The sequence below is a fragment of the Ziziphus jujuba genome, chromosome 1 (assembly GCF_031755915.1).
Source record: "Ziziphus jujuba cultivar Dongzao chromosome 1, ASM3175591v1".
In the NCBI taxonomy this organism is placed as follows: domain Eukaryota; kingdom Viridiplantae; phylum Streptophyta; class Magnoliopsida; order Rosales; family Rhamnaceae; genus Ziziphus; species Ziziphus jujuba.
The window spans coordinates 2798677-2823661 of NC_083379.1; the positions used below are offsets into that span (position 1 = coordinate 2798677).

General features: G+C 33.1%; 1 protein-coding gene across 1 annotated transcript; it reads left to right on the forward strand.

Annotated features, from left to right (window-relative positions):
* Positions 1-858: 858 nt before the first annotated feature.
* LOC107434396 (non-specific lipid transfer protein GPI-anchored 14) lies at positions 859-2663 on the forward strand. Its single transcript, XM_016045897.4, has 3 exons — positions 859-1497; positions 1879-1980; positions 2218-2663. The coding sequence occupies exons 1-3, from the start codon at positions 1143-1145 to the stop codon at positions 2364-2366; spliced, it is 606 nt and encodes a 201-aa protein (XP_015901383.3). The 5' UTR covers positions 859-1142; the 3' UTR covers positions 2367-2663.
* Positions 2664-24985: the final 22322 nt, after the last annotated feature.

Below are 24985 nucleotides of genomic sequence, written 5' to 3' on the forward strand. Positions count from 1 at the left end.
AAGCCCAAGAAGCCTAATAGATTTGTGACCCTCAAGGCCGAGGGGAAAAGCCCAGATGATAGGTATTGCTTTCTTCCGTTTAGAAATTATTAAATTTCTAATCCGTCGGAAGTGTAAATCTGTCCGTGGGGGCCACTCCCTCGTGATAGAAGGAGGGTTGTACTCCGGAAACACAATTTCAAACATAAAGATTAGCTATAAAAGACTATACAGGCAAGATTTAGATTAGCTTCTATGATAATTAACGTAGTGATTATTAATTTATTTTTATTTCAAATACTTTGGACTTATTAAAATCAAAGATCTATACACACAATGAGTTCATAGTCGTTTAAATTGTTAATTCTATAATTGAATATCATTATTAATGTCGAATAAATATATTTGTGATTTTTTATTTTTATTTTTTCGACATCGAAGATAATGAGATTTAAATTTATAATCATTGTGGGTGATCACTATGCTATCTCATAAAGACACCATTTTAGTTGTTAGCAAGCAATTAAACTATTTCATCAAACAAATAAATTAGTGACAAATGGAGATGGTAAATTGTGCTGAAGTTGATGCAAAGCCAATATTACAAGAATTTATGCTCAAAGGGCATTCGGTGATCTCATTGACACCGTCAACGATGTCATGATGACATCTGCAATATAAGCAAAATTCACCAATATTCACCATCATTATCAGAAGCCTCTAAAAATTATGTCAGTGGGTTGGTGAAGTGAACCACTTTAATCATATCCTCCTCCCACTTTCACATTATCCTCATTCTTCTATCCTTTTGACACTTGGCCTTTTTTTTTCTTCTTTTCTTTCTAGACTTTTAGCTTCCACATCACCAATCTTCCTCAACTTTCACAGCTTTCATAGAATTTCTTTCTGTGCATACCAGTTTAAGAAAGCATCCCTATTCACATCACAACAAAGAAATAATTAAAGAGCTTCAAGAAAAAAAAAAGGTCCCACGCCAGAGGGCACCACTAATGGGATTTTCAATCATTAAACTAGTGACTACGAACTAGGGAAATTCGGTCTTCACTATCTCACACTTTATCTCTTATAAAAACCCAAATCGTCCATACAAAGTTGGTAGCAATTTTACTCTCTCTGGCCAATTTTCAAACAGTTTTGACAAAATGGCAATGGGGTTTGGCTTAGACCACTTCCCATTCAGACTGTCACTACTGGTTGTGGTTTGTGTATCCATTATGGGTGGATTTGTAATGGCAGATCCAGCCAAGGACAGAGAAGAGTGTACACAACAATTGGCAGGGCTTGCCACGTGTCTTCCTTACGTTGATGGTGAAGCCAAGGCTCCCACACCAGACTGCTGTAGCGGTCTCAAACAGGTTCTGAAGGATAACAAGAAGTGCTTGTGTGTTATAGTTAGAGACCGTAATGATCCTGATCTGGGTCTCCAAATCAATGCGACTCTTGCTTTGGGGCTTCCTTCGGTTTGCAATGCTCCTGCCAATGTCTCCAAGTGCCCCGGTAAGCGTTTGTGTATATATTCCAACACTTTCTTATCCACATTCAAAATGGTAAAGTTATCCGGCTATATATATATATATATGTATATGTATGAAAATTTTTTTGATGCGGATATAATTGTTTTTTAATTGTATAAATGTACTAAAAAAGATGTTTTTCAAAATATGTTGTCTTTATGTGATGATAATCCCGATAATTTTTCAAAAAATTATGGATCTTTTTAAACATTTACACAATAAAAAGATATATACGTTTGCATTACAGAACAATCCTATATATATATATATATATAACTTTTTTTGTGTGTGCCAATGGCTATATATATATATATATATATATACTGGGATTTTGATTATCATTGTGGAAATTGGGATGATGCAGAGCTTCTTCACATGGATCCTAAATCGCCCGAAGCTCAAGTTTTCTACCAGTTGGAAAAGAACTCTACTGGAAATGCTGATGCACCTGCACAAAGCCCTACAGGTAGGCGATTTTGCATACATTTCAGCTTCCTGACTAATCCTACAACTATATATGCAAAAATCATCTGAGAAATGCTTAACCTATCAGCGTTAATGGGCACCTATTAATGATAATAAGTTATATGGCGCTTAACATAAATTGTCCGATAAAACTCGGTTCATAATTTTTATCTATATATAAATATATGTTTGATAATAATTATATATTTTGACCGTTTAAAGTTGATTGTGGCAACAGCTGGGGGTCCAGTGAGTACTAAAAGCCAGGGGATGAGTTCTGGAAGCAGGACACAAGGATATTTCAGTGGGAATAAAGGGCTGGGATCTGACATATTAATCCGAGGGGTTATGCTTTGGTATTTCATGGGTCAACACTTGTTGATATAGCTAGGGGCTTCATATGGATGTCGTTACTCTGATCAATGACAATAAGATTATGAGGAAAGGAAAAAGTTAATGAGGAAAACTGGTATTTTTTTGGTTGCTATGTAAATGATTACATTTTATACCACTTTGTGTGTTGTGCTGGGGATGGAAAACTAATTTGACTTTGTTTGTGATATGGAAAACAGGCTTGTATTGGGTATAATAAGACTCTTTAAATTCCATGTATTCTATGGTTTATCTACAAATGGATATTGTTTTATTTTATGGTTAATAAAAAAAATATCAATATTAAGTTCATGGTTTCAACCATCTAATAATTTATAATGGTAGAATCACCAAAAATAAAAAATAAAAAGATCAATTCACCAATGGATAGAAGAATTAGTGCTCCATCTTTAGGATATTGCTCCACTTATAAAAGTTATGAATTGAGTTTGAATACAAACTATATAACTGGACTCAGGATTCAAGGCAAAGCAACCAATATGATATCAATTATTTAAAATTATGTTTTGTGAAATTGTGCAATAAATTGGTCTAAGAGAATTCCTCAATAGTTGTTGGAGTCTGCTAATAATAAGGTAACTGTTTTTCCCAAATTAATCATGTTTCCTCTTTTTGGTAATAAAAGGCAACTTTTGGGCCTACTGTGCACCCACTTAAAAATCATAAGGGGGGTCTGAAACTCTCAAGGGAAATTGTATTTGCTCTTCCAAACAAACTTTATACACACTCCTCCCATAGAAGTTTTCAAAATCCAAACTCGTTTTACATGAAGAGGTGCGTCTGAACTCTGAAGCTTATTTGATAGTGCAAAAAGAACCACACAGTCCATTTGCCAATTGGTATTAAGGAAGAAAAACCAAAGCCCAAGATAGAATCTGATCACGACCCATTTACTATTTTATTCAATAAAGTTTTTTTTTTTTTTTTTTTTTTTGGCCACAATATCTTTTTCAGTAAAGCTGCCAGACGGTGACATACAACCAGGCATGAAGTATCAAGAGGAAATAAAAAAAATAAAAAAAAAAAATGAAGTACTAAGAGAAGTAGTAACAAGCGGTGGTATAAGGATTTGAACTAGAAGCTAATGACTTTATCACTAAGACGAAATCAATAATATATTAACACAATCAAAAAGGGATTTGAGAGGACATCCGAGGCATTTATTGAGATTAACTAACAAATCTACCAAATCACATATACAATTATTTTCTACTAATTTCGAGAAGTTAATGGGTTTGAGAGTAATGCAAGCTATCATTTTCTGCGGCAGATGACATGTTTGATGATTTTTGTAGGACCCGTCTTTCTTTGTTATTGATGTAATGATTAAAAGCATTCTTAGCGTTGTTAAAGCATGCAGGTGATGCAGTAAGTTACTTATAGCTTAAGATTTTCTATGATTGACTACTCATTTCAATAATACTCCTATCCATTCTTTGTATCAAAAACTTTGATAAGGGTGGCCGATACCAAGTTTCGCTTTTACAGAGTCCATCACTAATGGACGAGTTTAGAACATATCTCTCCACACATTCATTCTATTTACCAACCCAAAAAGAGAGAGAGAGAGAGAGAGAGAAAAAAAAACTCTAAATTATAAATTAAAAATGTTGGATTTGCCTGCCTTTGGAAATATTTCCTGGATCCGGCAAGTGATATTGGAACAAATAAATAAATAAAAATAAAATAAAATAAAATATAAAAGTCTGTGAGGAAATTCATAAGATGTTGTTACAATATACGGATCTAAATATACATAATAAATTTCATAAATCATAAATTACTAACCTCCAAACGTAATCATTGATAAATTAAATATTTAATCCTGTAAAATAGAAAACAATGTAAACTAGTGTCTATGGACACACTACTCTCAAACCATTCTCAGATTTCTAAAAACCCTAATATCAAAATACCATATGGTATATATTTGTTTGCTTGCTCTAGATCTTTTATAATCTCTGCAAGTCACACTTACCTATTAATTTTAATACACACAAAATACTAATAATTTAATTATATAATAATAATAGGAAAAATATGGATAAATTATTGGGTTTATAAAGAGAGTTGGTCCTCCAGTCCAATGGGCCAACTGAAGTCTTATAGAGAGTGTGTGACCAAAGGCTGTACTACAAAATAATAAAATAAGTCAGTCTCATTAATGACATAAATAGGCCCTGTAAGTGAGTAATTGATTATGCTAAGTACACAATTATTAATTTATTTAACATTCTTCCACTTTGACTGCATAATCACCATCATATACATAATCCAAACTCGCTTACTACAGAATCCCCCCGAACCATAATACCATTTCATCTAAATATGTAGCATACCGACAGGGTACAACAATATACTAGACTAGGCAGTAGAGATTTTCTCAGTAAATCTCTCAAAACATGATACTATTTCAACTGAGCACTTTGCATGCCGTAAACTCAGTCTACGTAGTAGAGATTTACCTAACCACGTGCAATCCCCCAACACACAATACCATTTCATCCGAGCATATTGTGTATCAACATGATACATCAATATACCCAAACTAGGTAGTAGGACTCACAATGGCACCTGTGGATCAACATACACATATATATAACTAATAGTCTAAACAGGTCTGTAAATATATGGAGCAATAATATGTGTAATAAATCATCTCATAAATATATAATGATCCACATACATCAATGCACTAAAATAATAAATAATACTCAACATGAATAGTACTGCAAAAAATATAACAAACTCCCACTGACCCACAGCAGTCTTAACTGCCTAACAATCCTATACGGGACACATGCTCCTTAAATATGCCTACTGGTAAGGCCTTGGTCAGTGAATCTGCCACCATGCTGTAAGTAGGCATGTGAACAACAGTAATGAGGCCTTTTTCAACTTTCTCTTTAACCACAAAATACTTAACATCAATGTACCTCGCACCAGGGGTATCTTTTAAATTATTGGAGAAAGATACTGCTGCAGTATTGTCACAATACATCAGAATAGGCCTCTCAATGAAGTCAACCACTTCCAAATCATGAATAAAATTTTGAAGCCAAACTGCATGACAAGCAGCCTCATAATACGCCACATACTCTGCCTCCATAGTCGAGGATGTTGTCACTGTTTGCTTGGCACTCTGCCAAAACACAGCACCTCCTGCCATGATAAATATATACCTAGTAGTAGATTTCTTATCATCCACACAACCTTTATAATCTGCATCACTATAACCAACTATATCCTTTATAATCTGCATCACTATAACCAACTACATCAAGAGAGTTGGTACGTCGATATGTCAACATATGATTTTTAGTACTCTGAAGATACCTAAAGACCTTCTTAACTGCTTGGTAATGAATAGGATCAGGATTGCTCATAAATCTACCAAGCACACCCACAGCAAAAGCTATATCAGGTCGTGTACATACTTGAGCATACATTAAACTACCAACTGCTGAAGAATAGTGAACATTTCTCATCGTCATACTCTCTTTATCATTCTTGGGACATTGATCCTCAGAAAATCTTTTACTCTTTGTGACCAGTATACTTTCAGGAGAACAATTATACATATCAAATCTCTTAAGAATTCTATCAATATAGGTTCTTTGAGACAATTGCAACACATAATTAGTGATGTGATTCCACTTAAGGCCGCTCAACCGATAACCCACTGGGGTGCTGACTCGACACGGATGAAGACTAGGCCAATCACAAGAGCTCAAATTAAAAGATTTAAGGACAACCTGGGAGTATTTATACAGGGGGTAATCAATCTCAACAGAGCTTGTCCATACTTGAAGATACAAAGCCTATTCTAAGCATCCAAGTGGTGGAAGCCGATACGGACCCGGGTGACGATTTTGGTACATTTTTGGAGTCCGGGAAGTATGAAATGGTTCCAATGCTTTATGGGTTCAATACATATGCCTAAGAGGTCATGGAATCAAGTTAAAGCAGCCTCAAATGCAATTAAAAAGGGCTTGTACGGACAGCATCAACAATTTGGCCGAATTTGTTGTATTGCTTGCTGGCTTTACTGTATTTTACTGTATTAACCTTTTCTTATTTTTCCAAGCATGGGCAACACGTGGGCCTTCATGTTCAGTTTATTTGGCATCCTAAAAAGAATCTAGAAGCTGATTTGAAGCTCAAAGAGGTCAAAGATTGATCAAAGTCAACTTGATCAAAAAGGTTAGCATTTTTAGTTTCCTAATTTGTTTTTACTTTTTGTTTTAGGAAACTACTATTACTTTTTGGCTTTTATTTATTTATTTTCTGGAAAAATAACTTTAGGAAGATTTTTATTTTATTCTTTCCATTATAAATTAATTAATTCCTAATTTAATATAAAGGAATTAATTAATCAAACTTAGATTAGGAAAGGAAGTATAGTTTCAGCCAACTAGGTTTCTTTAAGTGTGGTGGCTGGTTTTTCCTTTGTTTTTAGGGTTTTATTTCGTGGCTTTGTAGCCTATTTAAAGGCTTATTTTTCAATAAGAATACAACTTTGATTTGATTGAGAAAATACTTGTGAGATTAATTATCTCTTTGTTCCTTGAGAACACCTAAAACACCATTAGAGAATTGGTTGTTTTAGCTTGACTTATCAATAGGTTTTCCATCCCCTATTGTGGCGTCTACATTATACCAAGGTTTCTAACCACAGGTTGGTTAGGGGTTGAGGTCCATTCCATTAGAACTTGAACTTAATTAAAGATCCAGGCTAATATAATACGGGTTTAGGAGCAGGTCGTCCTAGGTTCATATCATTTGGTATCAGAGCTAATTTTGTTCAGGTTTGAATCTATCTTTATTTTCTTTATTTGTTTTTGTGTTATTCTGCAACTTTAGCATTAGGTTAAGGTTGCATCCATCCTATACACGTTCTGCATCTTTTGAAATAAATAAAAAAATTCATTACTAGTTGAATTAGGATTTCCTAGTTTTACCGTATTTTTGTTTACTAGCTTGTTGGTTGTCTTTTATCATTGTTCTTGTTAATTTGGTTTTTGTTGATTTTTCTTTGATGTTTTAGTCTTAGATATTTGCATTCATATATTCAAAAAAAAAAAAAAAAAAAGAGTTTGCAGCAACATTTAAAAAAAAAAAAAAAACTGCACATTTGTGTTTATTTGGAGATCACGGGTTTGGTGTTTGTTTTGGAGTTGGAATTGCAATTTTGGTAATTATTCTTGCTACTGCAGTTGTTTATGTTCTGTGAGTGAAAAAAAAAATATATTTCAGTTTGTTGGAGTTTGATTTGTTTGCTGGAAATTTGTTGGAGCTGCTGGTTTTTTGATTATTTATTCAATATTTGAGTTGCTGGGAAATTATTTTTGCTGCTGGATATTTGGATTTTGGGTGCTTAAATTATTTGGATTAAAATTAGTTAAAGGAATTGATACAAAACTTGAATTACGAAGAACAACAACCAACAAGTTTTCTATATTTTTGTTCTCTTTGATTCTTGTTCGTATTTAAATTTCTTTTTCTAGAATTTTATTCTTGAACTCATAATCTATTACCATCTGGTCCAGTTCTTCAAAATTCCAAAGTTTTCTCATTAATTTGCTTTATTTTGTCTAGAAAAATCGAAAATAGGTATTTTCATTCCTTTCGGTATTTGTTTATTTTTGCTTACTGTTTTGTTGATAAGTTTAATTAAAACATACTAGTGATCTAATTTCTGTTTTGTGGGTATTTTAAATAGAACTTTGAGATAATTCATTGAGTGGAAAAAGGCAAGAGTGTGTGAGCTTAAAAGAGGGTAAAAGCCGAAACTAGTGTGCAAACACGAGTGACGAGTCCTCATTTGAGTGAAACACGTAAGGGAGTGAAATTGTAAGGTCCTATTTTATTTCTATTGCATTATTATACTAACATGACAGAATCAAGAATGAGGAGAGGAGAGCCACCCTTAAGGATCAATGAGGAGGAGTCCGTAGCATTCCATGGCGATGCCCGAGCTACCGGGAGTGGAGACCAAGTGGACATGAGAGCTGTTTTGGAGTCAATACAGCGGGTTAGTGCTCAAGTTGAGCATGTGAATCAAAGGATGGGAAGGCTAGAAGTTTCCCAAGGAATTCCAAACACAAGAAATAGGCAAGAATTCCATGGAGGACGAGGCCGAGGACGAGGAGGTCGCGAGAGACCGAGAGAGGAATTTGATGAGGAGCCATTGTGTGGAGACTTTGAGGAAGGTATGGATGAAACTTTTGCTATCCAAGATAGAGCTGGCCGTGGAAGATATAGGAGGGAAGAAACAGATGACAATCTTAGCAATATCAAGATCAACATCCCACCATTCATGGGAAAAAGTGACCCCGAAGCATATTTGGAGTGGGAAGAAAAAATGGAGATGATATTTGACCGCCATAATTATTTGGAGGCTAAGAAGGTGAAATTGGCAGTAATGGAGTTTGGCCATTATGCACTCCAATGGTGGACCAATGAGCAAAATACCCGAAGGAGAGTTGGTGATGACTTGATTACTACATGGCGACAAATGAAAGGAGCCATGCCGAAGCGATTCGTACCATCACACTATCATAGGTTGCTGCATCAAAGACTTCAATCTTTATCTCAAGGACATGGATCCGTGGAGGATTATTACAAGGAGATGGAGATGCTTATGATGAGATTGAACTTGAATGAAGATAGGGAAGCAACCATGGCAAGGTTTCTTGGTGGTTTGAATAATGAAATAGCCAATCAACTAGAATTGCAACAATATGTGGAATTGGAGGAGATGTTGCATGTGGCTATTAAATTAGAGCATCAATTCAAAAGGAGGGGTGTAAGATCATGGTTTCGAGGTGTTTCCAATAGTGGAAGGTCCAATTTAAGTGGCTGGAGGAACAATCCCATCTATGAAAGCAAGCCAAAGCCGAAAGTTAAAGAAGAAAGTTCAAACTGGCCAAGGAAGGAGACTAGAATCAAATCTATCCAAGCACCAAAGAATGAGGTAAAATTAGATCCTAAACCTTTTAGAACTCATGATGTTGTGTGTTTTAAGTGCCAGGGAGGAGGACACATTGCTAGCCAATGCCCGAATAGAAGAATCATGGTGTTAAAGGGCAATGACGAGCTAGAATCGGAAAGTGAAGAAAGTGAGGATGAAGCCAAGCAAGAGGAGGAGGACTTGGAGGATGAACCCGAAACCTTGCAAGCATCCAATGCTGAATTAAACTTGCTTTCTAGGAGAGTGCTTGCTGCATACAAAGATGAGAATGAAATTCAAAGAGAGAACATCTTCCACACCCGATGTGAAATTCAAGGTAAGATTTGTAGTATGGTTATTGATAGTAGAAGTTGTATTAATGTAATAAGTAACCTTGTAGTTGATAAATTGGGCTTAAAAACAATAAAACATCCTAAACCCTATAGATTACAATGGCTTAATGATAGTGGTGAGATGAAAATAAACAAACAAGCCAAAGTAAAATTTAATATAGGTAGATATGAGGATGTAGTTTTATGTGATATTGTACCCATGATTGCTGGACATATACTATTAGGTAGACCATGGCAATTTGATAAAGATGCTACTCATTTTGGTCGAGAAAATAGTATTGTTTTCAGGTTTAAAGGAAAGAAGGTCAAGCTGGAACCATTATCTCCTAAAGAGTTTTACAAAGACCAATTACAAATGCAACAAAGGAGAGAAGCCGAAAAGCTCAAGGAAAAAGCAAGTATGGCATCAATGGCTTCACCACCCTTTCAATTAGGTAAGAATGAGGTTGCTAATCAAGGTAAGGTTTCTAAGACTCATATTGAGTGGAAAGATCAAGGAAAAACCGAAAGAGAGGGGAAAGAAAGTGGCAAACCCGAGAGCTTGGAGAAGGAAGGGAAATCTGAAGGTTTGCGCCAATCCAAGGGGGAAAAAGAAAAAGAAAGAAAAGAAAGGTCAAGTAGCAACTTTTATTTGAGTTTAGGGATATTAATAAGGTTATTGAGTGTAAGAAACCTTTGCTGGTCATGATTTATAAGGAAAATTATTTTAATGATCAAACTAACTTTGAAGAACTTGAATTGCCAAGTTCAATGATTTTTCTTTTGAAGGAATTTGGAGATGTCTTCCCAAATGAAATTCCAAGTGGACTACCATCCAATCAAGAGGGAAAAGGTGAGCTTGCTGTCCAAGGTAAGTCTTCTAATACTCAGGTTGTGTGGAAAAATTTTAATAAAACCAAGAGTGAAAAATTTGGTGCAAAAGCCGAGAGTGAGGAAGGTGAGATGGCCGTGAGTGAGAAAGGAAAAGGAAGACAAGAAAGGAAAAATATAAATTTTTATCTTAGCTTTAGTGATGTTAATAAAGTAATTATGAATAAGAAACCATTGCTGACCATGAATTTTAAAGATACTTATTTAAAGATGTCCTTATTGCATAGAACTTTATCTGCATTGTTGAGAGCTTTACTTAGTGGCAATTTGAAAATTTGGGAAATATTGTTTGCTAACTTTAAAAAGTGTAATTTTTACCATAATGAGCATGTATTTCCGAATTTTGTTGTAATAGTGTTTGACCCAGGAGAATTGGTTTGGTTGCACTTACGAAAGGAAAGGTTTTCTAATCAAAGAAAGTCAAAGTTCATGCCGCCTATGGATGGACCTTTTCAAGTTTTGGAGCCGAATAACAAGAATGCCTACAAGCTTAATTTACCGGGTGAGTATAACATGAGTGCTGCATTTAATGTTGCTGATTTAACTCCTTTTGCTGCAGGTGATAATCTTGATTTGAGGACAAATCCTTTTCAAGAGGAGGGGAATGATGTGATTCCGCTCAAGGCCGCTCAACCGATAACCCGCTGGGGTGCTGATTCGACACGGATGAAGACTAGGCCAATCACAAGAGCTCAAATTAAGAGATTTAAGGACAACCTGGGAGTATTTATACAGGAGGTAATCAATCTCAATAGAGCTTGTCCATACTTGAAGATACAAAGCCTATTCTAAGCATCCAAGTGGTGGAAGGCGATACGGACCCGGGTGACGGTTTTGGTACATTTTTGGAGTCCGAGAAGTATGAAATGGTTCCAATGCTTTATGGGTTCAATACATATGCCTAAGAGGTCATGGAATCAAGTTAAAGCAGCCTCAAATGCAATCAAAAAGGGCTTGTATGGACAGCATCAACAATTTGGCCGAATTTGCTGTATTGCTTGCTGGCTTTACTGTATTTTACTGTATTAGCCTTTTCTTATTTTTCCAAGCATGGGCAACGTGTGGGCCTTCATATTCATTTTATTTGGCATCCTAAAAAGAATCTAGAAGCTGATTTGAAGCTCAAAGAGGTCAAAGATTGATCAAAGTCAACTTGATCAAAAAGGCTAGCATTTTTAGTTTCCTAATTTGTTTTTACTTTTTGTTTTAGGAAACTACCATTACTTTTTGGCTTTTATTTATTTATTTTCTGGAAAAATAATTTTAGGAAGGTTTTTATTTTATTCTTTCCATTGTAAATTAATTAATTCCTAATTTAATATAAAGGAATTAATTAATCAAACTTAGATTAGGAAAGGAAGTATAGTTTCAGCCAACTAGGTTTCTTTAAGTGTGGTGGCTGGTTTTTCCTTTGTTTTTAGGGTTTTATTTCGTGGCTTTGTAGCCTATTTAAAGGCTTATTTTTCAATAAGAATACAACTTTGATTTGATTGAGAAAATACTTGTGAGATTAATTATCTCTTTGTTCTTTGAGAACACCTAAAACACCATTAGAGAATTGGTTGTTTTAGCTTGACTTATCAATAGGTTTTCCATCTCCTATTGTGGCGTCTACATTATACCAAGGTTTCTAACCATAGGTTGGTTAGGGGTTGAGGTCCATTCCATTAGAACTTGAACTTAATTAAAGATCCGGGCTAATATAATACGGGTTTAGGAGCAGGTCGTCCTAGGTTCGTATCAATTAGTCCTATCTCGAACAATCTTGATGCTTAAAATAAAAAAAGCCTCTCCAAGATCTTTCATATCAAAATGGTTGCACAACATCTGCTTTGTCTCAGCCAACAGGTCAGTGTCATTAGTAGCCAAAAGTATGTTATCGACATACAACACCAGAAATATAAAAATGCTCCCACTGACCTTCATATATATGCATCTATCAACAACATTCTCCTTAAAGCCATTTTTGATAACAACCTTATTAAACTTAAGATACCATTGCCTTTAAGCCTACTTAAGACCATAAATAGACTTCTTAAGCTTACAAACCAAATTACCATTCCCTGTTTGCTGGAAGCCTACTGGTTGAACCATATATACATCCTCAAATAAATCACCATTCAGAAAAGCAGTTCTGACATCCATCTTATGCAACTCCATGTCATAATGTGCTACAATCGCCATAATGATTATAAAAGAATCCTTTATGGCTACTGGAGAGAATGTCTTTGTATAATCAATACATTCCTTCTGGCTAAATCATTTGGCTACAAGTCTAGCTTTATACCTCTCCACTTGACCATTAGAGTTGCTTTTAGTTTTAAAGACCCATTTGCACCCTATAGACTTGCTATCCAATGGTAACTCAACCAAATCTCAAACACCATTTGATGCCATGGATTTCATTTCATCTTCCATTACATTCAAACAAAAATTTGAGTGCGAGCTGCTTATAGCTTCCTCATAAGTGATTGGATTTGAATCATCACTTATATCAAAATCATGCTTCTGCGAGTAAACCTCATAGTCATCAGGAATAACTGACCTTCTAGTCCTTTGTAACTTTCTCAAAGGCACATCAGCATCTACAATAGCTGGGATATTCTGCTCCTCAATGATGGGTTCATCCTGATCAACTACTAGTTCATCAACTACTAGATTAATAATATCTCTATCAAGAACTACTACACTATGAATGAATACATTTTCTTCTCTAAATTGAGGTTCCCTTGGACCATTACTATCATCAAACCCAAAATCATCTTCAAAATAAACAGCCCTATCTGATTCAACAATTCTGGTGGTGTAAGATGGACAAAAGAATCTTGAACCCCTAGATCCTATATAATAGCCAACAAAATATCCACTTAACTTCTTAATTTGGGGATTATAAATCCTTACTTCAGCTTTGCAACTCCATACTCGAAAACGATGCAAATTAGGCTTTCTTCCTGACCACAACTCAAAAAGAGTCTTAGAAATGGATTTACTTGAAATTTGATTCAAAATATAAGCAGCCGTTTTTAAAGCCTCTCCCTACAAGTAATCTGCCAAGCTAGAATTTACCAACATAGATTGCACCATGTCCAACAAAGTGCGATTTCTCCTCTCAACTATGCCATTATGCTGAGGTGTACCAGGCATTGTATATTGCGCATCAATGCCACACTCACGTTAATAAATTGCGAATGGCCCTGGATTCCGTCCAGTCTCATCATATCTGCCATAAAATTCACCACCTCTATCAAACCTCACAGTCTTTATCTTCTTATTCTTTTGAAGCTTCATCTTTACCTTAAACTCCTTAAAAGCAACTAAAGAATCTGACTTCTCACGGATAGGCTCAACATGTCCATAACGAGAAAAATCATCAATAAAGGTAATAAAATACCTATAACCACCCAAAACAGTTGGTGTAAAAGCTTCACAAATGTCAGTATGAATTTATTCCAAAACATCTCCTTACCTTACTACCTTATCCTTTCTAACCTTAGAAGTTGATTTCCCTTTCACACATTTAACACAAGTTGACAAGTTCAAAAAATCAAAATTGGAAAGTATTCCATCCTTCACTAATCTTTCCATTCTGTGCCTATAAATATGTCTTAAATGCTTATGCCATAACATTGAGAAATTGTCATTAACTTTTGGATGTTTAGAAGCAACAATAGGGGCAACAATAAAATTAACAGAATAATTAGGACTATTATTAAATAAATCAAGTCTATATAAATTGCCACATAAAGTTCCAAAACCAACAATTTTATCTTCCTTATATATCTCAACTTTATTATTCCCAAACAAAAAACTAAAACATTGACTAGCCAAAAGTGAGATAGATAATTAGTTCCTCCTAATTGATGGTACATAGGAAACTTCTTGTAATTCTAAAACATATCCAGTGGCAAGCTTCAACTTGATTGTTCCCATGATATCCACCTTTCCTCTTGAGCTATCTCCCATATAAACATGCTGCTCAAGATTGATTGGCCATTTTTGCCTTATCATCCTCTGCAATGAATCAGTAACATGAATTGTTGCTCCAGTATCTAACCACCAAGAATTCATAGGCACATCAATAATATTGGTCTCAATCATTAAAATATTATCTTTCTTCTTTTCCTTTTCTTTTAAATTTCAATACTCCATCTTTTTGTGTCCAACTTTATTGCAATAGCCACACCTTCCATTGAAATACTCTTTCCTTTCTGCTATCTAATAAGCATTATCATACTTATTATTATTTAAAAGGTCCAAATAATGATGATTCTCATTCATATCAAACTTGATAAATTTCTTTCCTATCTCTTCAAGAAGTTCTTTTGCAGTATCAACCTTAGGAATACTAGCATATATAGCTTCATCCATATAATTCTTCATCATCATCATGCAGCACTTATTAGGATGTCTCAAATCCTCATAAAGTTTCCTATCTGCTGCACTACTATCATCAGTTGGTATCTCTGATGGATCTATCTCTAAAGCCAAATCCAATTTCATAAATGTCAAATTCATAACTAAAGTCTTCTTCCACTTTTGATAGTTTGTCCCATCCAATTTCATCATAGCAATCATAGGTAAAACATTCGGGGTGCTACTAACTGTGAAAATAGTAAACACAATAAAGCATTTAATATATATATAAAAGAATAACTATTTTCTAGTCTCTCAACATAAAATATCGATATCGCTAGGGTCTTTGTAGCACTAAAGATACCCTTTCGCGAGTCAGGAATAGTCAACCAAATGACCACAATCAAATGCATTGAACTGAATCACCGACAGGGTAACTCAAAATCTGCGATTCATGGCATTCAATCAACTTCCACTGTCATTTCAGGCATCATACAAAACAACTAAAACTACCGACAGGATAGCCTAGTTACCCGTATAGACCCTGTTTAATAAGTGGAAGAAAAATAAAATATTGGCAATTTCATGAAATAGGCAAATATAAAACATCCCATCCACTATGCCAACATATATTACATTGGTATACATAATGCAGGTAAAATAAATCTCACGACAGGTGAGTACCTAAAATTCCACAATGCTATACCAACTAGGCACAAAGCCTTTTTAGGGAAAACTAACACAATCCAATTCTCTAAACATAGATATTTAAATTTAATTTAAGAAATTTGGAATGAAATAAATAAGCAATAAATAAATAAATAAATAATTTTTTTAATAATATTGAGCAATAGATAAATAATAAGCATACAAACAAATAAATAAAACAACATATATATATATATATTTTTATTTTTATTTTTTTGAAATTTCGGCTGCTGACGTCAACTTTCTCCTTCCCTCAGCCGGGTCACAGGTTGACCCATTTTCTGGTTAACGGGTCGCCCTATCCGCTTGATAAACCCGCCTATAAAATACAATTTCGGTCACCGTTTTCTACAATACTGGCACCATTCTTCTCCTTTCGGTGTGGGCAACAATTTTAAGGGATCAATTTGGCTAAAGGAGAGCTTAAAACAAACAACCAAACTCAAGATTATATTCGGCCAAAACTAAAAAATAAACACGCATGAAATTCCATAAAATTCTAGGCACTTTTCGGGCAATACGGTGCCTTTTGATTCATCTCTTCTTGGGAAACTTTTTCCCCAAATCAGTTTGATCCAAAGACCCAAAAAATTTAAACACCAATACGAGAATGACATACGGCCAAGGGTTTCCAGATTTTTTTTTTTTTTTTAAGGAAAAATTAGGTGTTTCAATACATAATTGGGGTTCCAAAATATTCCATTCAATACAGAAAACACAATCCCGTAATAGTCAGATCAAGTCAAAAAACAAAAATTGGGCATATATTTAAGTTTCTTTGTCAATAAGATAATAGCTTCATGAAACCATGTACGCAGGAAGGGAAAATAAAATAAGGAAAAATATATTTGATCATACAGAAAATCAGTATGCATACTGTAATATTCGAAACATAATCAACATCAATACGCATACTGTAATATTCGAAACATAGTCAAAAGACAAATCACAACGAAATTTATTATGCATATTAACCATACGCTCTGATACCATCTGTGACAGTCCAGACCATCCACATGCGATATTGTCCTCTTTGGGCCTGGAGAATCCTCTTACAACTCAGCCCTCAAGGTTTTAAAAGGCATTACAAGGGAAAGGTATCCACACGCTTATAAGCTATGCTTCGTTCCTCTTTCCAACCGATGTAGGACTTCACAATCCTCCTCCCTTGGGGCCCAGCGTCCTCGCTGGCACACCGATTCGAGTCCGGCTCTGATATCAATTGTTAGAATTTACGAATCTAAATGTACATAATAAATTCTATAAATCATAAATTACTAACCTCCAAACGCAGCCATTGATAAATTAAATCTTTAATCCTGTAAAATAGAAAACAATATAAAGTAGTGTTTATGGACACGCTACTTTCAAACCACTCTCAGATCTCTGAAAATTCTAATATCAAAATACCGTATGATATATATTTGTTTGCTTATCCTAAACCTTTTATAGTCTCTGCAAGTTATATTTATCTATTAATTTTAACACACATAAAATATTAATAATTTAATAATATAATAATAATAGAAAAAATATGGGTAAGTCATTGGGTTTATAAAGAGAATTGGTCTTTCAGTCCAACGGACCAACTAAAGTTTTATAAAAAGTATGTGACTAAGGCCCATATTACAAAATAATAAAATAAATCAGTTTTATGTTATAATAATTGATTATACTAAATTCATAATTATTAATTTATTTAACAGATATATTATAGAATATACAATGCAAAAATAGCTCAGTTGTTGGTATAAGCATTATCATCTAAAAGTGTCCGGGGCATAGCTAAAAAAAAGAAAAAAAAAAAAAAAAGAGTAATAAAATGTTAAAAAGTATTGAAATATGGCGTGCCGTGTGCGTCTTTCCACCTTTTCTAAATTGTATATAATTATTACAGTTGGTAACTTTTTAACAATTTTTATTTAAATTTTTTTTTAAAAAAAAGTAATGCACTGATTTTTTTTTTTTTCTTTTTCATATTAGAGAGGTGGGATTTTTTATTAAAAAAAAATAGAGATGGGGAATTCGAATGAAAAAGCAGAGTTGGCTTCTTCTCCACGGGCCTAGTCATTACCAAAGCAGAAACCTAGCAAACAACCACAGCATCCACAATCTGATTCATTCCACCAGAAACCACAACCATCAGACATTTCCACATATCCTTCACAATCCCTTTACACCATTCCGTACGAAGTTTTGAAGACCCATCAGAGCTCAAGACCAGTGACTGACTTGTAAAACATAAGAGTATGAACAAGGAAACGGAACCAAGGGGTCAACATTGAAACCCAACTTCATCAAAACGAAAAGACCAAAGAGAAACAGAATGTAAAACCCACAACCTTCGACTCCTATAGGTCGTGAAGAAGCTACACAACCTGTTCTTGGAAGATTTCCATGGGCAAAAAGGACAAGAGATTGCAGGGAAGACGATGACAAAGAACTAAAAATCTAGGATGGTTGGCATTGTTCTTTGACTTTGTCACTAGAGAGCCAGAGAAGAGGGCTCTGTTTTCTTCTTTTTAAAAACAAAATGAGCTCTGTTTTTGTTTTCTACTTCTGCTTTCTTTAGGTTTCTTGTCAGCTTGAGCTTTTTTTCTTCGGTTTATTAAAAAAGACGGCTCTGTTTATTTATTTTCTTCGTTTTATTAATTTAAGAATCGTTATCCTAACGTTTTAAAAATTAAATTTTATCAGAGGTTCAGACCATATATACAATGAATTACGTGTCCATCTTAAAATGACAATTACCATATTTTAATACTTCTGACACAATAAATTATTAATATTGTAACCAAAAAAATTGTTTTAAAAATTTATAGTAACTGATATAAATAAAAGAGATCCAATGCAATCTAATAATATAATATTGGTTTTTCATTTTTGTATATTATTTATATATATAATATTAAATTGAGGAATGGAACATTTTTGACACAAGCTTTGATGAATCTAATATACATTTTTGCGCAAGGAAGGAATTGATTTTAGAAGTTAAATATATTTTCTCAGTTTTTATAATCCTTCCATGACCAAGAAGGGGCATGATGGCGATGATCGCCCACAACATAAGGCTCCATGGCAGAGTTTCCAGCCGTATAATTTGCCACGTATTCCGAACAAAATTCGAACTAGAGGAAGTTTTGAAAAAGGAAATAACTGGACAATTCAATTTTCTATTAATTGGTCTCTACATTGATAAATAAAGTTTTCTTATAAATCACCCACAAATTCTTGCTTGTCTTCATTCAATTGTTTCATAATCCTCATCTGGTAGTGGCTCAGGGTGAGGAATAGGGATCCATTAAACACATCTTGGTCGCTGTTGTTGGTGATCAATGCATACAAATGTTAGTTTCTATTATTTTTTGTTCTCTGAGCAATTGCATTTACACAAGTTAGTAGGAACAAATACCTAAAATAAGGATTTTCATTTTATCTTATTTTGTTTTTGTGAACGGAAAGGATCTTCATTTTGTTGATAATAAATTATAGATGTTTGATTATTATAAATATATATGCACCCATTTATGTTAAAACCTAGTGAGGAACTTAACAAGGACACCTCTGTGCTATTAGGTACCAATCCGCAACATTCAAATAATAACATATCATTTCAATTTTTTTTTTAAATTAAAAACTAAATAGAAAAAGTGCCATTCGTAAAATATATATGGGATCACTATTAGTTATTATTACTTATGGTTGATTTAATTTTTTTAAAGTTAATTGAAAAATATATACATATATATATATATATATATATACACATGTAGCAAAACTTGCATATTATATCCCTTTTTATAAATCTCATATTAGGAAAGGGATGTATATTTATAAAAAACAATAAATAAATAAAGAAAATTGTTATTTAGGCTCAATGATATTCTTATTTAATTAATACTTTATCAACTTAATTATAAAAATTGAAAAAAAAAATTAGCGAATATTATGATAACCCTCCTTCTTACGTAGGAGAATACTATGGTAAATTTAATAGATTTTACTATACCACAACACCTGTTGCTATTTGAGATTTGGATTTGACTGGTATAGATAACATAAATCCCATTTTCCACGATTGCATCTATTACGCATGTCAATTCTCTGACGAAAATTCTCTGTACTTATCCTTTCCGGTGGTCTATAAAGTTGCAGTTGTGTGTGACGGATTCTATTACAAGAGGGTTAATCATGAACAGTGTTATTCAAGCTTATAGGTCATCTTCAATCCCCATTATTGGTTATGTTTTATACATAGTATGGTTTTATCACGATTCAATTGTTTCATCCGATTTCGCATAGACTCAAATCTATCATGGCGTCGAAGGTGGGTTGTTTTCCACTACCGTTGTTAACTGCAAAAAGGCAGATAATCTCGCCAAATTTGGCTCTGGGAGGGCCTAAGAGTTGGTTGGATTGATTTGTAGGGCCGCTTTCATTTTCGCAGTTATGGAATAAGATGAAATCAAAAATATATGAGCACAGTCAAGATGGGATTTGAGAGGATATCCAAGGCATTTATTGAAATTAACCAACTAATCCACCAAAGCAAGTATACAATTTTTATTTTTTACTAAAATGAAGCATGTATACAATTATTTCCTACTAATTTCAAGTAGTAGTTAATGTTTTGAAAGTAATGTTGCAATCTATCATCTTTCTGCGACTGATTATGTAGTTTGATGATTTTTGTAGGATCCGTATTGATGTAATGATTAAAAGCCTTATAGCATCTTTAAAGCGTGCAGGATGATGCAGCAAGTTACTTATAGCTTAAGATTTTTGTATTAAAAAAAAAAGAAAATAAAAGAAAACGTTAATAGTTTTGTATGATTGACTATTCATTTCAATAACACCCATATCCATCTGCTTATTTATATCACATTACTTTTTATATGATTCTCATTGGGAAGCATATTTTTGCTACCTCCAGCATCCACCAAGGCAAATCAATTTCTGTACTAAAACAGTGTAAAGCAATAGCATCCTAGACTTACCTCTCTTTTTTCTTTTTATTTTTTCATTTTTTATATCAAAACGGTCCATGATCTGCATCATCATGGACCATACGTATTCTGCCTTTTGCCTTCGGCCAGATCTATATAATAATAGTAATAATTAGTGGGGTGCAGCTCTAAAGTTTTCTAAAACAGTCGGTCTTAATCGTGCACTTCATCAAGACAATTGTACCCACTCCGATCCCACTTTCCTATCTACAGAAACTTTTTACTTTAGCAATATTTTCTCTCTACATTATTTGGCTCTGCCCCATCCATAGTCCATATATATATATATATGTGTATTTTGATGTTACTCTCGTTATTGTTTTTCTAATGACAATCAAATAGAAAAAGTTGAACAGAGTAGGTAATTAATTGGCAAATTGACAATGATATTACATATATAATCAAGATATGCATGAAAATCAAATAAAATTCCATTTTTATTTTTTTTATTTTTTTCCTTTTTTTTTTCATTTGGGTAAATCTTCTGGGTTCCACCTGCTAAATCTAGGCTCAACTTTTACAACTGACCAAAAGTCGTACATGATTCATGATCTCAATATCTGGCTAAAAGTCGGTGATACGTGGCAACACCTAATTAGGCAACTTTTTATAATATGAATCTCGACCATGTAAATGTCTCACCGACCTACCTTTGGATGCATCCTCTCAAATATTTTTTATTTTACGTGAATTATAATGCTACTCAAAGTCTCTCTCTCGAGCTTTCTTCACTATGCAAAAATGGGTATGAATATCCATTTATATAATAAATAAAAAATAATAATAATAATACCCACATTAAACTCTCTATAAAAACCATCAGAACCACAAAAATCCCCAGAGAACTCACAAAACAAGCACTTGAAAGTCTTTAGTCAAAGAAAACCAAGGCTCCATATAGACACCCTTTCTTTCTAAGCCCAAAGAAAATGGCTGAAGGTTACTATTCTTCTTCATCATCGAAATCTCAGCCTCCTCTGCCTCTGCACCTCTGTTTTTTCTTAGTAATACTGCTAATGTTCGTGGGGTTCACATGGTATATAAACTACGAGTCCGTACTGGAAGGCGTGATGGACCAGGTGAAGCTGGTGCTAATGGTGTCTCCTCTGCTGCTACTGCTTGTGGTTCACTGGCTTTCCAACGACGAGCGCAGAGTGTTCAATTCCTTCATACCTTTGCCAGAGAAAGAGTCACTTCACAGAGCTGGAGGGACTCCATGGGGGCTTGGGTTTCTGCTTGTTTTTCTCTTCTTCATGATTTCCTATCAGTCTTCTTTGCAAGAACGTTGGTTTCCTCTTCTCAGCAGATCATAGAATATGAGAGAAAACAGAGAGACTAGTTTGGGTGAATATTTGGGTTTAATTTCATGCAGCTATTTTGTACAAATTTAACCGGAGTGAGAACTGAGGATGTGTTTCGTTTTGTGTGTGAAAAAGTAATTAACTAAAACTTGTTGATCAGTGAAATGAAAATTTTCAATTTTCTAGTGCCCCACTTGATGTTTAGTTTTTTGTCAGTAAGATCCAGTGGTTAATATCTAATTTTATCTTATAGTTTTTGCTGTAAGTTGTTAATAATGCAGGTTTTTATGTATTTATTTATTTATTTATTTATTTTTTTCGAGGAGGTGTGATTGCCTGCTTGGCACCGTGTTTGAAATTTTCGATTATGATTAGGAAGATTTGTGCTGATACTTTTGTTTAATTTATGTTTTTTTTATTTGGTTAATGAGTAAATGGTATAGGAAAAGAAGACATGGTGTAAATAATTACCAATCAGAAAAGTCATGTTTCTTAGTTCTTAATCATATTTTTTTCCAAGCAGCTAGAACCTAAAGGTTGACCAATTGTTATTAGATCCTAAGTGTTGCTTATGAACTTACTAGCTAGCCTATATGTTTTAGACATGTTGAATTCTTCACCTTAAGAAAATGATTATTATTTTTATTATGATTTTTTAAAAAGTTTATATTAAATTGGGAAACAAAGATTAAACTCGGTAGTTATTATTATAACAATAAACAATAATTTTGTGACTGAGCTAATCCAAAAAGACTGAAATTTATTCCATTTTGAAATAAAATTTGACTCTTTACCTAAAAGAGCATGATACAGCTTCTTAATTGTATGTGCTTTTATGAGCAAAATTTTGAGTCCATTTTAAAGTGAAAATAACAGGGTCCTTATCGAGTTTTGTGAATTAAATATCAAATGAGACAATATTATCAAAATCAGATAAAATAAAAGTACAATATAAAACATTAGTCAATATATTATGTCAATAAAATTAAATAAAACATGCAGTAACATTCACACAGATTACTCCAAACTTAAATTATCAAGTGATGCCATTGATGGTTATTTTTATTTATTCTGATTAAGAACTTATATATATATATATATATAAAATAGGTGCTCAAGGGACCCCACATGAAGATATTGCAATCGAATGACATGGACATAAACCGGATTGCCAACCATCCAACAGATTGTTAGGTTAGCTTACCTCACTCTGGTTGGATGTAGTTTTTTTTTTTTTTTTTTTTCCTTCCTATTTTTATTTTTACTTTATTATTATTATTATTGTTTATTATTTTTCTATCTTTATGCTGCTTTTGAGAAAGCAATATTTGGTTACGTCATGAGAATGAATCCTGTGAAAATTAATTGAAGTGTTACTCAATTTGACCTTCTTACATCTCTTGATATTGAGTCCTAGACTGCTCCATAAAATTGGGCTTTCGTTTTGGGCTTGATTTCAAGGATGGCTCGTTAGCAATTGCAGTCTGCAGATAACTTTGTTTACAAAAAGAAAATAATAAAAAAATGCAAACAACTTTATACAATACATTTTTTGTTTTGTTTTTTTTTTTTAAATAATACAATATATATATATATATATATTTCTTTACCGTTTATAATAATTTTTCTCCACATCAATGTTTTAAATTCATAACCTTCCAAATTTATCAACCGAAACAGTTTCATTTGACATAAAATGCCCTTTCATTGTATAATAATTCTATCAAAAACATCAAACTTTATATAGTAGTATTACCCTTTATATAATAATATGTTAAAAATAAGACCTTTTAGATTTTACTTTATTTTTTTGAATTTTTAAACCTTGTTCATTTGTTTTTATGGGGTTTAATATCCTCCATAACTAGAAATCACCAGCCGACCTCATACATGAATAAATACAAAAATTTAAAAGATATTAGAAATTAATAGCATTAATCTTACCAAAGCAAATCATAAACTCTAAGTGATGTTGGTTTAGTGATAGTCCTTCACACCTACATCAGAAAGTCATGGGTTCGCTGACATGCTCCTGTTTCCATTGCAATAGAAATTATTACAACTTGATAATAATAATAATAAAAGATTACATGTTTGAATATTTCTTATAATACAGGATCTTTGGTTTGATTTTGACATTGATAAATATATATATATATATATATATATAACTTAAACTAAAACATTATTTATTGGGTTAGTATAAGTCATAGATTTACCTAACCAAACCTGAAAATGTTATTCACAAAATAATAATAATAATAATAAATAAATAAATAAATATGCAAAAATCCTACCCAACTTGTTTGGTTGAATTGACCATGGTTCCAACTCCTGGTTACGATATCTAAATAGTATTGTATAGCTCATAAATTTTTATTAACACGAAATACGTTAACATGTTAGACCAATCTTTGTGTCTAGATATGAATTTTGTGGGTAATTTTTCAAGATTTTTTGTAGGAGTGCTAAATATAATTAAGTTTGTCCTAATTGCTAAATTTTCAAGAAAATTTAAAAGGTTTAATTTAGAAAATACATATACTTTGTTATCATCTAATTTCATATTTTTTTACTCATAAACTAATGTACTCTTTTTTAAAAATAAAAAAAATTAATTAAACTCGTCATGCTTTTTGTTTCATGTTCGAAACAATATATCTACTTCATGTAATTCACCCAAAAAAAAAAAAATGAAGATCTTTTAAATATATATATATATATATATATATTGTAGTTTGTTCTAATTTTTAACATTTACTTGGATACCAAAACCAAAATATAAATGGGTTTGTTTCTAATTATATTGAATTATAATATATACATATAATATTGTATATAAATGATTAAGAAGTCATCCATTACTACTCTTTTTTTATTATATATATTTTTACTTTATTTTTTCCCATCCGATACTACTCTTTATTTTGACATTATTATTGTAAGAGAACAGGATTGAAGACCCATACAAATTAAAATCATAAAATAGTCTCTTTCTTTCCCCGATCTCATGCTGAGAAGAACAAATCCTATATGCCGAAAGAATTTTCCCACCAAAGCTTCTTTC

Coding starts and splice junctions, on each gene's coding strand:
- LOC107434396 (XM_016045897.4), top strand. CDS start 1,143: ATGGCAATGGGGTTTGGCTTAGACCACTTCCCATTCAGACTGTCACTA. Junction 1,498..1,878: donor CAATGTCTCCAAGTGCCCCG/GTAAGCGTTTGT, acceptor GGGATGATGCAG/AGCTTCTTCACATGGATCCT. Junction 1,981..2,217: donor ACCTGCACAAAGCCCTACAG/GTAGGCGATTTT, acceptor TTGTGGCAACAG/CTGGGGGTCCAGTGAGTACT.